The following is a 14,653-nucleotide window of genomic DNA, read 5'->3' on the forward strand; positions in this document are numbered from 1 at the left end:
TCTTTGTTCTCTACATGCTGTGTTTAAACCTTTCTGCTCTCTTCACCTGAACACATCCTGTTTGACATCATCTTTGTGTTGGTGTTTATTACATAGTACCACAAAGCCTGCTCCACACCTGGATGGGTAAGAGTTACATTCTTACTACATTGGGGAAGTGTTTGGATGGCCAGCCATAAAGAGAGAGTGGACCATGGTTGAGCCCTCAAGGGAGCCCTCTTGATGGCTGGCTTAATCTCATAGCCAAACTATTCTTTAGAATCACAGAATATAGTCGTTTTGAAACCCCATGGCTCTCATGTCACTGAAGGAGTTAATCTGTGCTCAGGGATGGCCTTCTCAGCAATATAATTCTTTTTTTTTTTTTTCTGTTTTCCAAAATGGGTCGGATAGTAAGCAGTACAATTTCAGGTGTCCCTGTAAGGAAGGTTTCCAAGTACCAAGTGAAGTCTGAATGTTACAGAATCTTTACCCTAAAATGGTTAAGAACCATTGTATTAAAGGCAGAAAACTAAGGCCCAGTTTGCATAATAGTTTCCTTTTATGAAGCAGATTTCAAGTTCTCATTCCATTCTAGTTGCTTCATACAACAGACAGTTTGGTTTTATTTTCAGGTCTGTGGACATGTCATTGATTACAATTAATTGTCTTGATTACTGTTTATAGCTTAATTATCATCAAACCAATTGTTTCTTGAATTTGTATTATGACAGGGTGCATGTCGTCTTTGGACTAGTTATTTCTGGTTTTGAAGTAATCGAACAAATTGAAAATCTGAAAACCGATGCTGCAAGCAGACCATATGCAGATGTGCGAGTTATTGACTGTGGAGTACTTGCCACAAAATCAGTAAAAGATGGTAAGAACTGTTTTGACAGTAGATGAAGCTGAGCCACAGGTACAGCATTATTGAAGACTGTAACTAGATTTGAGTAGTGGAATTAGTGGCATAGCAATAGCCCTTGGTGCCTCTGAATCATACCTTACACATTTAATCTTTTAGCATATCTTGTCAAATCTTACTTTTTCTTAACTTCCCTTGCCACCAGCCTGATCCAAACCACCAGTATTTTGTGTCTGGATTATTGCCGTAGTGTCGTAACTGTTTACCTTGCCTCTGTCCTATAATCTTTTGTCAGCAGCAATAGCCTCCTAACTAGTCTCATTGCTTATATATATCCTAGGCCCGCTATGGTCTGTTCTTAACAGCAACCAGAGTGATCCCTTTGAACCATAGTTTGCATTCATGTCACGCCTACACAGAACTCTCCAAGGACTCCCTTCTTCAATCATCCAAAGCAGAAGTCTTTATGGTGGTCTCTAAGGCCCTGGCTGGTCCAGCTGTCTGCTGTCTCTTTAAACTCTTCCCTTATTCATTGCCTTCCAGGCACATTGACCCTTTTTCAGACATGCCAACCACTCAGGTTCTTTGTGCTGCCTATTCTCTTTGTCCGGAACAGCCTTCATTAAGATACCTGCATGACACGGTCCCTTGCTCCTTCAAGTCTCTGTTCAAATGTGTTAAACTACCCCAATCTTCCTATTCTCTTTACACTGCTTTGTTTTTCTGTCTTAGCACTTATCATTTGTCACATTATGCAATTCTTTTTTTTTTTTTTTTTTTTTTTTGAGACAAGAGTCTTGCTCTGTTGCCCAGGCTGGAGTGCAGTGGCACTGTCTCAGCTCACTGCACCCTCCACCTCCTGGGTTCAAGTGATTCTCCTGCCTCAGCCTCTGGAGTAGCTGGGATTATAGGCATGCACCACCATGCCTGGCTAATTTTTGTTAGTTTTAGTAGAGACATGGTTTCACCATGTTGGCCAGGCTGGTGTCGAACCCCTGACCTCAAGTGATTTGCTCACCTTGGCCTCCCACAGTGCTGGGATTACAGATAGGAGTTGCTGCACCAGTCCTATTTCTTGTTATTTGACCCAACCAGAATATAGGCTTCATAAAGACAAGGGAGTTATTTCCTTACAATCTTGCCAGTAATTTTATTATAAACTTGAAAAAAGGTGTCTATACTTAATTTTTTGTTTGCTGTATGTAAAGCATATTTTATGATATTCAGTAAACACATTTTTTACTCTGAAAGGTAGGCACTGAAGTTTAGTACTAATGTTTTTATTAATGTTTCTTAAAAGTTTTTGAGAAGAAAAGGAAGAAACCAACTCATTCAGAAGACTCGGATTCCTCTTCCAATTCCTCTTCCTCTTCAGAATCATCTTCAGAAAGTGAAATTGAACATGAGAGAAGCAGAAGGAGGAAACATAAGAGGAGGCCAAAAGTTAAACGTTCTAAAAAGAGGCGAAAGGAAGCAAGCAGTTCAGAAGAACCAAGGAATAAACATGTAATGAATCCAAAAGGGTATGTGTAAAACACCAATGTACTCTTACCTAAAAACAAACTCTCTGGAATTGGAAAAGTATGTAAATTCTATAAACTCAATTTTATTACCTGTTAGTGAAAAAGGATAGCATTTTTTTAAACTTTATCTAAATTGAAATCTGGCAAATCTAGGAGTAGGTAGCATAGGCATTTCATTTCAAAGATTTGTGTGTTTTCAGTTTTCAGGTCAAAATAGTCCTAAGAATTCTTTTTTTTTTTTTTTGAGATGGCGTCTCGCTCTGTTGCCCAGGCTGGATGGAGCGCAGTGGCACGATCTCAGCTCACCGCAAGCTCTGCTCCCGGGTTCACGCCATTCTCCTGCCTCAGCCTCCCGAGTAGCTGGGACTACAGGCGCCTGCCACCATGCCCGGCTAATTTTTGTATTTTTAGTAGAGATGGGGTTTCACTGTGTTAACCAGGATGGTCTCGATCTCCTGACCTTGTGATCTGCCTGCCTCGGCCTCCCAAAGTGCTGGGATTACAGGCGTGAGCCACCGCCCTGGGCCTTTTCCTTTTTTCTTTTTTTTTTTTTTAATTTGAGATAGGGTCTTGCTCTGTTACCTAGGCTGGAATACAGTGGCACAATTATAGCTCACTGCATCCTCCACCTCCTGGGCTCAAGAGATCTTTCTGCGTCAACCTCATGAGTAGCTAGGACTACAGGGGACTACAGGCGTGTACCACTATGTCTGGCTAATTTTTAAATTTTTTGTAGAGACAGGGTCTTCCACTATGTTGAACAGGCTGGTCTCTGACTCCTGGCCTCAAGCAATCCTCCCACCTAAGACCCCTAAAGTACTGGGATTAGAGGTGTGAGCCACAATGCCTGACCTCCTGGAACTCTTAAAATACAAAAGTTAGGATCGTTTACCAATTTTCCTATCAAAATTCTAGTCTTTGGGTGTTTCACTGGGTTGATATATTTTCTCTTTGTGAAAATCATATAACTCTTTTGAGTGAGACTTGTAAGCTATCATTAATTATGCTGTTGTTTCAGTGTCTAATTTTATGTGCTTTTATTATGAAATGCAAACATTATACATTTTAATCAGCGACTTGGTTTGTTCAAAGTCACTCTGAGAGGAGTGATACCAATGAAAAAAGGTCAGTTGATTCCAGTGCTAAAAGGGAAAAACCTGTGGTCCGCCCGGAAGAGATTCCTCCAGTGCCTGAGAACCGATTTTTACTGAGAAGAGATATGCCTGTTGTTACTGCAGAACCTGAACCGTAAGTGGGATGACTACACTATATATTTTTATTTCTCTGAGACACAGTTCTGTCAGCTCATTGCATTCCACACTCATGTATGGAACATGATCCATGTTTGAAGCACATTGAAAGATACTATGGGAGTATTAGATTAATGAATGATATGTAGGAAATATGGGAGATACCAGATTATTGAGTGATATGTACCGTATCTTTCAGAATTCACATTCTAGTAGGGAGAGGAGGTTGGGCAAGTTGGTCAAGGAAGCCCTTACTGGTGATCTGGAAAGATTTTATTCCTGATCTTCTTGCCTTTGCCTTTTATTAAAGGGGTAAGGTTTTAGTTATCAGAATAGAGAGTTAGTTGAATTCTTCAGATCCATTTGAGTGATGAAGCATGCTTTCTAATTTGAATAGTGTATAATTGCATGGTGAGTGGAGAATTTAGTATCATAAATAAGTTACTTTTGTCAACTTGTTCAACGATTACTTCTCTGCATTGGAAGAGTGAATGTGTTGCTTTAGATTTAGTCTGAGAAAATAGTATTTAATGTATTTTTTATATTAGACTAAAGTTTAGAATTATTAAAAGAAAATGTTTCATGAACAGAAATACCATAATGGCTGGTGTTATTGATAAGTTCCCTATGAAGAGTTATTTTGAAAGCTGAAAAGTATAAGAGTCCTTGTTTATAATTAGGTCTCTGCATAAAGTTATTTAGTTTATTAAATATTTTTAAAGCCTGATATTGTCTTGTTTTAAAAAGCGATTGCAAAATGGCATGTATCTTTGAATTAATAGTTTAACATAATATGTTTTCATTATTAAAAATTCTAGCTTCTTTGCTTATTTTTAATTTTCATCACAATCTTCTTTTCCTAGGAAGATTCCTGATGTTGCACCCATTGTAAGTGATCAGAAACCATCTGTATCAAAGTCTGGACGGAAGATTAAAGGAAGGGGCACAATTGTATGTGTGATAAGACTTTTTTTGAAGTTATGTATCTAATAAAATATTTTTACCTATTGTTAAAATCCTAGCTTTAATTTTAGATATAATACAAAATCTGTTCAAGAAACTAATTGTACTTTCCATGGTTATGGGAAGGTATTGCTGTTTGAGCAAAGTATACTGCTGTGTTTGAATGGGTTTAATTGAGTATGAAAGGAGGAACATGTGAAACCATCAGTGAGTATGCTGAGAAATCATTAAGACTTTAAAGAGGAAAATTTTATGTGGATTACAGGTGAATCTCAGCCTTGCCCATCTCTTTTAATGCCTTATTTGAAATAACTTCACCTGAGGCCGGGCGCGGTGGCTCAAGCCTGTAATCCCAGCACTTTGGGAGGCCAAGACGGGCGGATCACGAGGTCAGGAGATTGAGACCATTCTGGCTAACACAGTGAAACCCCGTCTCTACTAAAAAAATACAAAAAACTAGCTGGGCAAGGTGGCGGGCGCCTGTAATCCCAGCTACTCGGGAGGCTGAGGCATAGAATGGCGTAAACCCAGGAGGCGGAGCTTGCAGTGAGCCGAGATCCGGCCACTGCACTCCAGCCTGGGTGACAGAGTGAGACTCTGTCTCAAAAAAAAAAAAAGAAATAACTTCACCTGAACCTAAAATAAAAGTTAAAAAGAAAAAAAAAAAGAACTTTAGACCATCCTTTTGGTAACTTAAATCATTACCTTTGATGGGATGATCTGAGATTGAGTCTTTCACTTAACTCTGTCATATAGCTGACTGTCATGGAGAGGCATTTTAAAAAATAGTATTCTTTTTGTTTTTAAAGCGCTATCACACACCTCCAAGATCAAGATCCTGTTCTGAGTCAGATGATGATGACAGCAGTGAAACTCCTCCTCACTGGAAAGAGGAAATGCAGAGATTAAGAGCATATAGACCACCCAGTGGAGAAAAATGGAGTAAAGGAGATAAGTAAGAACTTTGAGTAAAAGCACAATCCTGTGTCTGTTATATTTTAAGTGTTAAAGGGATTGGATACAATTCTGGACTTTTCATTAAAGAGTCAATGAAAGGTTCACAGTCAGAATTAGACTGTGACCAAAGGAAATACATTTGGGACTACTTGGTGAAAGTAGTACTCTTAACTAGTTGGGTTTTTCAATGAAAATCCTGCTTTCCTTAAACAAAAACTATAAGCCTGTATCTTATAATGACCTCTTAGTCAATTTTAGAAATAATTAGGACTTAGAAATTATATAGCAGATTCTTTCCTAGCCAGCCAGGTCACTGATGAGTTCATTGGTAAATGGGAAAACCTGCACTCGGTGTGCATGTTGACTTTTGATCTCAGAGCCTTGCTTTTTTAGAAGTGTATACATCTCTTATCTTCAGTACTGTCCCACAGTGGAATATTTATTTTAGGAAGGGGACAGGCTCCAGAATAGCTAGTGAAAAATATGCTAATGGGACCCTGTGTGATCCTCCATGGTAGTATTCTCTTTTTCTCTGGGGGCATCCTGCTGAGTGGTTTGGAATTGGGAAAAGGAGGAAAAGGAATGCATCTGCTGTGTAGAAGTGGCTCAGACACAGTGGTGCTGAGGACTTTCAATTCTGAGCCTTGACATAAATGCTCAGATTGTAAAGCCTGTATCTGTTTTCGTGTACTTTTTCCTCAATTTCTTTTTTAAGTGGTTTACAGTCTTAGGGGAAATCTGGATTACCTCTGTGAGGCGGAGAAAAAACAAGCTTCATGCTAGTTTCAGGCAGCTATCCTGCATCTTCAGAAAATCAACAAATTGTTTAAGACCTTGGTTTGACTCACCCTCAAAAACTGTTCTGAGAGGCAGAGGATTGTGAGCAGGTAACAGCCAGGAACTCTTGTGATTGAGTTCAGCAGTATTCTTGTGATTAGTTGGTTTGGTTTTCAAACACATTTTCCTAACATATGTAAGGTTCTTTGCTTAGCTTAAAAAAAAAAAAAATCCTTTTATAAGTGAATTTGTTAGTTCTCAGTGTGTGTCTCTGAAAGCATAACAAGACAGGCCTATAACTCTGATTCATGCTTCCTGCGTGTGCTTAAAGTGTTAATGGGGTCGGGAACTTTGTTGTTAACAAAGCTGTGTCTTAGGCGTAGAAAACATGCTTATAAATCACCACATGAATATTGTGTCCTTTCTATAGGTTAAGTGACCCCTGTTCAAGTCGATGGGATGAAAGAAGCTTGTCCCAGAGATCCAGATCATGGTCCTATAATGGATATTATTCAGACCTTAGTACCACAAGACACTCTGATGGCCACCATAAAAAACGCAGAAAAGAAAAAAAGGTTAAGCATAAAAAGAAAGGGAAAAAGCAGAAACATTGCAGAAGACACAAACAAACTAAGAAGAGAAGGATTCTTATACCGTCTGACATAGAATCCTCAAAATCTTCCACTCGAAGAATGAAATCCTCTTGTGATAGAGAAAGGAGTTCTCGTTCTTCCTCATTATCGTCTCACCACTCATCAAAGAGAGACTGGTCTAAATCTGATAAGGATGTCCAGAGCTCTTTAACCCATTCCAGCAGAGACTCATACAGATCAAAATCTCACTCACGGTCTTATTCTAGAGGAAGCTCAAGATCAAGGACTGCGTCAAAGTCCTCATCACAGTCTCGAAGTAGATCAAAGTCCAGATCTAGTTCCAAGTCTGGGCACCGAAAGAGAACATCAAAATCACCAAGAAAACCAGCTTCTCAGTTAAGTGAAAATAAACCAGTTAAAACAGAACCTTTAAGAGCAACCATGGCACAAAATGAAAATGTAGTAGTACAACCAGTTGTAGCAGAAAATATTCCTGTAATACCACTGAGTGACAGTCCGCCCCCTTCAAGATGGAAGCCTGGACAGAAACCTTGGAAGCCCTCTTATGAGCGAATTCAGGAAATGAAAGCTAAAACAACCCATTTGCTACCCATCCAAAGCACTTACAGTTTAGCAAATATTAAAGAGACTGGTAGCTCATCATCCTACCATAAAAGAGAAAAAAATTCAGAAAGTGATCAGAGCACTTATTCAAAATACAGTGATAGAAGTTCAGAAAGCTCACCAAGGTCAAGGAGCAGATCTTCTAGGAGTAGATCTTATTCCAGATCATATACAAGATCACGTAGTCTAGCTAGTTCACATTCAAGGTCTAGGTCTCCATCATCTAGATCTCGTTCACGAAATAAATACAGTGATCATTCACAGTGTAGTAGATCATCTTCATATAGTTCTATGAGCAGTGATGATGGAAGGCGAGGTAAGAGGATACTTAGATCCAGTGGGAAAAAAAATCGTGTTTCACATAAAAAACACAGCAGCAGCTCTGAAAAGACACTTCACAGTAAATATGTCAAAGGTAGAGACAGGTCTTCATGTTTGAGAAAGTATAGCGAGAGCAGATCATCTTTAGATTATTCTTCAGACAGTGAGCAGTCAAGTGTTCAGGCTACACAGTCAACCCAGGAAAAAGAGAAGCAGGGCCAAATGGAAAGAACACATAATAAACAAGAAAAAAACAGAGGTGAAGAAAAATCCAAGCCTGAACGGGAATGCCCTCATTCAAAAAAAAGAACTTTGAAAGAGAATCTTTCTGATCACCTTAGAAATGGCAGTAAGCCCAAAAGGAAGAATTATGCTGGTAGTAAATGGGACTCTGAGTCAAATTCAGAACGAGATGTAACTAAAAACAGTAAAAATGACTCCCGGCCATCCTCTGACAAGGAGGAAGGTGAGGCCACATCCGATTCTGAATCAGAGGTTAGTGAAATTCACATCAAAGTGAAACCCACAACCAAGTCGTCTGCAAATACTTCACTGCCTGATGATAATGGTGCTTGGAAATCAAACAAACAGCGCACGTCAACTTCTGAGTCTGAGGGGTCCTGTTCCAATTCGGAAAACAATAGAGGAAAGCCACAAAAGCACAAACATGGGTCAAAGGAAAATCTTAAAAGAGAACACACCAAAAAAGTGAAAGAGAAATTGAAAGGGAAAAAAGACAAAAAGCACAAGGCTCCAAAACGAAAGCAAGCATTTCACTGGCAGCCTCCACTAGAATTTGGCGAGGAGGAGGAGGAGGAGGAGATTGATGACAAGCAAGTTACTCAGGAGTCAAAAGAGAAAAAAGTTTCTGAAAACAGTGAAACCATAAAAGATAATATTCCAAAACCTGAGAAATCCTGTGAAGAGGGCAACCTTTCAGGTAAACATAATACAGTGACTGTTTCCTCAGATCTTGATCAGTTTACTAAAGATGATAGTAAACTCAGTATTTCTCCCACAGCTTTAAATACTGAGGAAAATGTGACCTGTTCGCAAAACATTCAGCATGTTGAAGAAAGTGTTACCAATGGAGTGGAAGATGTGCTTCAAACAGATGACAACATGGAGATCTGTACTCCTGATAGGAGTTCCCCAGCAAAGGTAGAGGAGGCTTCCCCTCTAGGAAATGCACGGCTTGATACCCCAGATATAAACATTGTTCTGAAGCAGGATATGGCAACGGAACATCCTGAAGCAGAGGTAGTAAAACAGGAAAGCAGCATGTCTGAAAGTAAAGTGTTGAGTGAAGTGGGGAAACAGGACAGCAGCTCTGCTAGCTTGGCTAGTGCTGGAGAAAGTACCGGGAAGAAGGAGGTGGCTGAGAAAAGCCAGATCAACCTCATTGATAAGAAATGGAAGCCCCTGCAAGGTGTGGGGAACCTGGCAGCACCTACTGCTGCCACATCCAGTGCTGTGGAAGTTAAGGCGTTAACCACTGTGCCTGAAATGAAACCACAAGGCTTGAGAATAGAAATTAAAAGCAAAAATAAAGTTCGGCCTGGGTCTCTCTTTGATGAAGTAAGAAAGACAGCACGCTTAAACCGTAGACCAAGAAATCAGGAGAGTTCAAGTGATGAGCAGACACCTAGTCGGGATGATGATAGCCAGTCCAGGAGTCCAAGTAGATCTCGAAGTAAATCTGAAACCAAATCAAGACACAGAACAAGGTCTGTCTCCTATAGTCACTCAAGAAGTCGATCGAGAAGCTCCACATCATCTTATCGGTGAGCAATATTCTCTTTCCTTCTCCCAAAGAGAGTCTGTTATTGTTTAGCTTGGAAGAATATCAGAATTAGGGACAGAATCACTATTTCCAAATATCTGAAAGGAATAAGAAGTCTTGTTTTGTGTGATTCAAAGAGTAGATTGAGGACTTAGGGAGAGGGAATTTCAGGAGGAGAAATTTGGGCTGCGTTTACAAAACTCTATTACTATCAATTTAAAGCTCTCTGTCACTAGAAATGAGTTCCCATGATAGTTGGTAAATTCTCCATCTTTAAAGGTGAGGCTGCTTCTTGCCAGTCAGCAATGCCTTAGAAGGGAATCCTGAATTGATAGAATATATAGAATTTGCAGATCATTAATCTAACCTTCCATTTTACACATGTGGAAGGTGAGGGCCAGAGAGGCAAAGTTACCTGCCCAAGACATGCGTCTTAGTTTAGATGTGGGATAGGGATAAACACGATCATCTTTAGGTTTTGTTGTTGTTGTTTGAAAAGCAATGAAAGAATTTAAAACACCTTTTCCTCAACTTTGTCACTCTGCACCTTTATGAAAAGGTTTTTTGTTAGTATAAATTGCATCATAACTTGTCAGCATAGAATGGATAACAGATGAGAATTAAAAACTAAAAATATTTGTGATGGTAATAGGAAGTTAGTAAGCAGTTGTGTTGCATTCTTTTTCTTGTAAATGTTTTATGGTTTTACCTGTTTCTTAATTATTCATATCCCTTATTATATTGTGCTTGATACTCATCATTTGAACTGAAAATACTGTAAGAATCTTTGACATGTTTTTCCTTTCTAGTCATTCATCAGTCTTTCTTCCTTTGCCTACCCAGACTTCTTAAAAAAGGAACTGCCACGTGCCATCTATACTCGGTCTCCCATTTTCTCCTCGGCTGTGTGCTTGCTGCCTTCTGTGCCTTCCCCTCCCTGCATCTCTTAGTTTACTGACTTAAGACTTTCAGGTACTTCCGATGGCCAGTGCTGTGGCATATTTTCAGCCTCACTCCTGGAGCCCTCTGCTAGCTCTCCTTTCTCCCACTCAGGCCATTTCATCCTTGTGTTATCGGCTTCTCTTCCTCCTCGTGGCCTTTTCTCTCTGAGTTCCTGTTGCTAGATGTAGTTGCCTGTTGAGCGACTCCGGCTTCCTGTCTGCTTATGATCCGCCTTACCATTTACACAGAGACAGCTCTGAACTGTTAGTGATGCTGGCCACTTCTCTCATTTACCTTCCCACCTCTGCCTTGGAGTGGGTGGTATTTCAGTTTGTAATGAAGATAGCAAGGCATGAAAGGCTCAGGGACTTGTTCTAGGCTATGTAGCTAACAGGTAGTAGACTGAGAGGGATAAGCCTGAGTGTTGCCCTGCCTCCCTGTTTTGGTTACCTGCCTGGGCCTGACACCCCCATTAAGCTGCGAACTCCTTGAAGTCAGAAACTGTGTCTTACTCATCATTCAGTCACCTCATAGGGTCTGGCTTTATTATTTTTGGTTGAATAAAAGACTACGATCTTATTAGAACATGATGTATTCATTTTCTTGCAGATATACTGGAAGCAGGTCAGTCTTCCAAAACATAAGTGCATACTGAATAAAACCTATGGTGATATTACATAATATCACTGATACACAGAGGTATTGTTCTGTTCCTGAAAGACAGGCTTAAAGTAGGGGAGAAGGGTGGGGAGCCAAGTGAATGCAGAGGGGCAGAATTGTACTGCTTACATTTTTGCTTGTTTTATTAAGTATTAGACATAAAAATAATTAAAGTATAAAAAACTATGTAATACATACTCATGTACCTGCCATCTAGCTTAAAAAAATAGAAATTTGGGCTGGGCAGGGTGGCTCACGCCTGTAATCCCAGCACTTTGGGAGGCCGAGGTGGGCAGATCACGAGGTCAGGAGTTCAACACCAGCCTGAGCAACATGGTGAAACCCCGTCTCTACTAAAAATACAAAAATTAGCCGGGCGTGGTGGTGCATGCCTGTAATCCCAGCTACTCAGGAGCCTGAGGCATTAGAATCACTTGAACCTGGGAGACGGAGGTTGCAGTGAGCCGAGATCGCGCCACTGCACTCCAGCCTGGGTGACAGAGCGAGACTCCTTCTCAAAAAAAAAAAAAAAAAAAAAAAAGAGCTTTGATGTACCAGTGCCACCCCAGTTGCACGCCTATGTCCCAAAGTTAACCATTATTCTAAACTTTGGTTATAATTTTGTCTTTATCGTTTACCCCAAATGTTTCTATCTTCATACAATGTTATGTTTGTATTTTTTATAAATAAAATACTTTTATATATATAGATGTTCTACATTTGCCTTCTTCATTCAACATTGTATTCTAGAGATATATCCTGGATGATACATGTAGCTGTAGTTCATTTTCTTCAGAATATTTTATATGTCTCTCTACCTTAATTTTTTTAACCCATTCTACCATTAGTGGAGATTTGGTTTATTTTCTTCTCAGTGTTATTGGTGTTATAAATCAGTCTTCTATGAACATACTTGTGTCAGCCTTTTCTTGTTTTTCTTCATTTTCTTCTGTTTGATTTTAACCATGGTTGTTTTGAGATTTCCTCATTAACTGACACTGTCACATCCACTGTCAGGAGTTTGTGAGAGGCCTTTCTTCTTCTTGTGTTTTCCTCTTCCTGCCCTACCAGTAATTAATTTTAATATCATGGTGAGTTAACATAATTATATATTTTTTTCAATTGCTTTAATTGTAGATCAAGAAGCTACTCTAGAAGTCGGAGCAGAGGATGGTACAGCAGAGGCCGAACCAGAAGCCGGAGCAGTTCCTACCGGAGTTACAAAAGTCATAGGTGAGCTTGTGATCTCGCTCTGTGATGTGGTCTCCATCATGTCCACTTTTTAAGGTTACATAGATAGAGGGGTAGTTGTTGAGAAGAATCATGTCATTACTGAATATAATACTGGCCTATTTTCTCATGTAGTTTTTTCTGTGAAAGAGCTGTGGAATTCTTGACTATTCCTCTCTTGGGATCTTATCAGAGTGAGACAAGAGAAGCAGTAGAAATATTTAAGAATCCTTGACCTCTGCCTCCACCTCCCCCACATGCATCTTCCTTAACCTAAGTTTTACATCTGCATTCACCTCTTGACTGGGTTAGAGATTGGGATAGGAAGATTGTAGAGAGGGGACCAAGAGGAAGAAGCATATATATTGGGGGAAGGGTGGCCTCAGATTTCTAGTTCTCCTAGCTGCTTTCCCTCTTTTGCCTCTGAGGTATTTTCTACTGCTGTCACTTCACTTTACTTAACAGAGGTCCTACCTGTACAGACCTTTCCCCTCACTCCACCCAGTTTAGAGCCTCCCTAGTGACTTTATATGCATCTCAGAGAAGAACTGCATAAAACTTCATCTTATGAAATCCAATAGGCTTTTTAGAAAATCCAATATACTTTTGATATGAAAACAAAACAAATGTAGCTGTGGGATTTCACTGTACTGTCACCTTGGTAGGCAAATAAATGTCTAGATATTTGGTATATAGCCCATCCTGCCCTGATCTATAAGATGATGGTCCTTCATGTGATTAATATTAGGACGTCCAGCAGGAGCAGATCCAGGAGCAGCTCATATGATCCCCACAGTCGGTCCAGGTATGAACAGGGATTGGGAAACCACCAGTGGGGCAGAACTGAAAGATCTTGTTTTATAAACTGTTAGTTCAAAGTGGTATTTTATTGAGTAACTAAACGCATATATTTGTCTCCTGAAACCATACCTTTTCTAAATGAGGTCTTTTTGACAAGTTTTATCTGTTGTCCCATTGTACTCCAGTGTCAAAAATGACAGTATCAAATTGTAATGGCAGGTGTTTATTGAATATAATTGCCTACAAAGATCCACCAGATTCAAACTAACTTGTTAATTTTATGGTATTTTTCAATGCAGAAAAGACATTAAAATTTTTCTCTTTAATTATGTTAAGTCTCATTTGGGGGCAATTGTTAAATGTTTCCAGTACTTGTTTTGGAAATATATCCTCACGCTGTCACCTAGTGCCCATGTTCTAAGCTGGAACACTCCTAAGATCCTAAAAAGAAATAGGAACATGTGAGTATTTGAGTGGGAAAATTTAGTGTTTGTTGTTGCTGTTAAAGCAGGTCCTACACCTACGATAGCTACTATAGCAGGAGTCGGAGTCGAAGTAGAAGCCAGAGAAGTGACAGTTACCACCGAGGCAGAAGTTATAATCGGCGGTCCAGGTGGGTCTCTCTCCTTTATCATCCCTTATCGCACTGCAGGCCATGGTGGGCACTTGATATGGGAGGTGACGGGCTGCTAGTGGAAGAGAAAGCGGTGTAACCTTCCAAGGACAGAAATACTTCTTCCTGGTTAAATCTGAACAACCCACAAGCAGCCACTAAAAGTGGCTTTTATATTAAGAGTTGCCAAGTAATATCTGTTGGTTATTATTAATGTTTGAATCTAAAATGGGTTTTTAAATATTCACATATCTTGGACAGACCTTTCTTTTGGAAAGAAAGAAGGCCACCCAAACTATGGCCACTTGCTTAAATAGAACTACTTGCTAGCAGTAGCCAGTTTCTCCTTTTTTTTTTTTAAATAAAAAAATACATAATATCATTTGCTTCAGCAGCAGGATTGAGGTTTATAGGTTGTCAATTATTTAGCAAAATACATTTATGTATTATATGTATTATGTTTAACATATTTTGGCTTCTGCAAAAGTCTTTATGTTAACTTTTGTACTGTCCTTTTCTGGTGGCTTCTGGTCTTGCCTTCCCCTGTTCATTGCAACTACATTGATGCTTGTAAATATCAGTGTGATCTGGATACTCCCTTGCTTGAAACTCTTCAGGGATTCCCTACTGCTTTCATGATCAGGTCCAGCCTCCTCAGCACCAACTCTAGCTCAGACTCTTTCTGGCTTCCCTCCATTAAAGTGCTGGGACTTTTCCTTCTGCCTGGAGACACACGTGCCCTCTTCACATCTCCTCTTTTGCCACTTGAAAT

The 14,653-nt window shown here is 39.7% G+C and overlaps 2 protein-coding genes across 7 annotated transcripts in view; one reads left to right on the forward strand and one right to left on the reverse strand.

The window, feature by feature from the left end:
* Positions 1-14,653, forward strand: part of NKTR (natural killer cell triggering receptor) — a 52,112-nt gene that overhangs the window by 33,519 nt on the left and 3,940 nt on the right. For 4 of the 6 annotated variants that reach the window (XM_033212185.1, XM_033212186.1, XM_033212184.1 and 1 more), the window contains 10 exons: positions 97-126; positions 714-859; positions 2,145-2,367; positions 3,460-3,615; positions 4,481-4,568; positions 5,390-5,535; positions 6,745-9,636; positions 12,375-12,470; positions 13,216-13,272; positions 13,777-13,881. In XM_033212185.1, the coding sequence (XP_033068076.1) occupies positions 97-126; positions 714-859; positions 2,145-2,367; positions 3,460-3,615; positions 4,481-4,568; positions 5,390-5,535; positions 6,745-9,636; positions 12,375-12,470; positions 13,216-13,272; positions 13,777-13,881 (3,939 nt within the window). The remainder of the gene's footprint in view (positions 1-96; positions 127-713; positions 860-2,144; positions 2,368-3,459; positions 3,616-4,480; positions 4,569-5,389; positions 5,536-6,744; positions 9,637-12,374; positions 12,471-13,215; positions 13,273-13,776; positions 13,882-14,653) is intronic. The other 2 variants (XM_033212188.1, XM_033212187.1) reach the window with 2 other exon arrangements.
* Positions 1-14,653, reverse strand: part of LOC117083954 (basic proline-rich protein-like) — a 36,894-nt gene that overhangs the window by 8,763 nt on the left and 13,478 nt on the right. The window lies entirely within an intron of this gene.

Source organism: Trachypithecus francoisi, unplaced genomic scaffold, assembly GCF_009764315.1.
Source record: "Trachypithecus francoisi isolate TF-2019V2 unplaced genomic scaffold, Tfra_2.0 Lachesis_group0, whole genome shotgun sequence".
NCBI lineage: Eukaryota > Metazoa > Chordata > Mammalia > Primates > Cercopithecidae > Trachypithecus > Trachypithecus francoisi.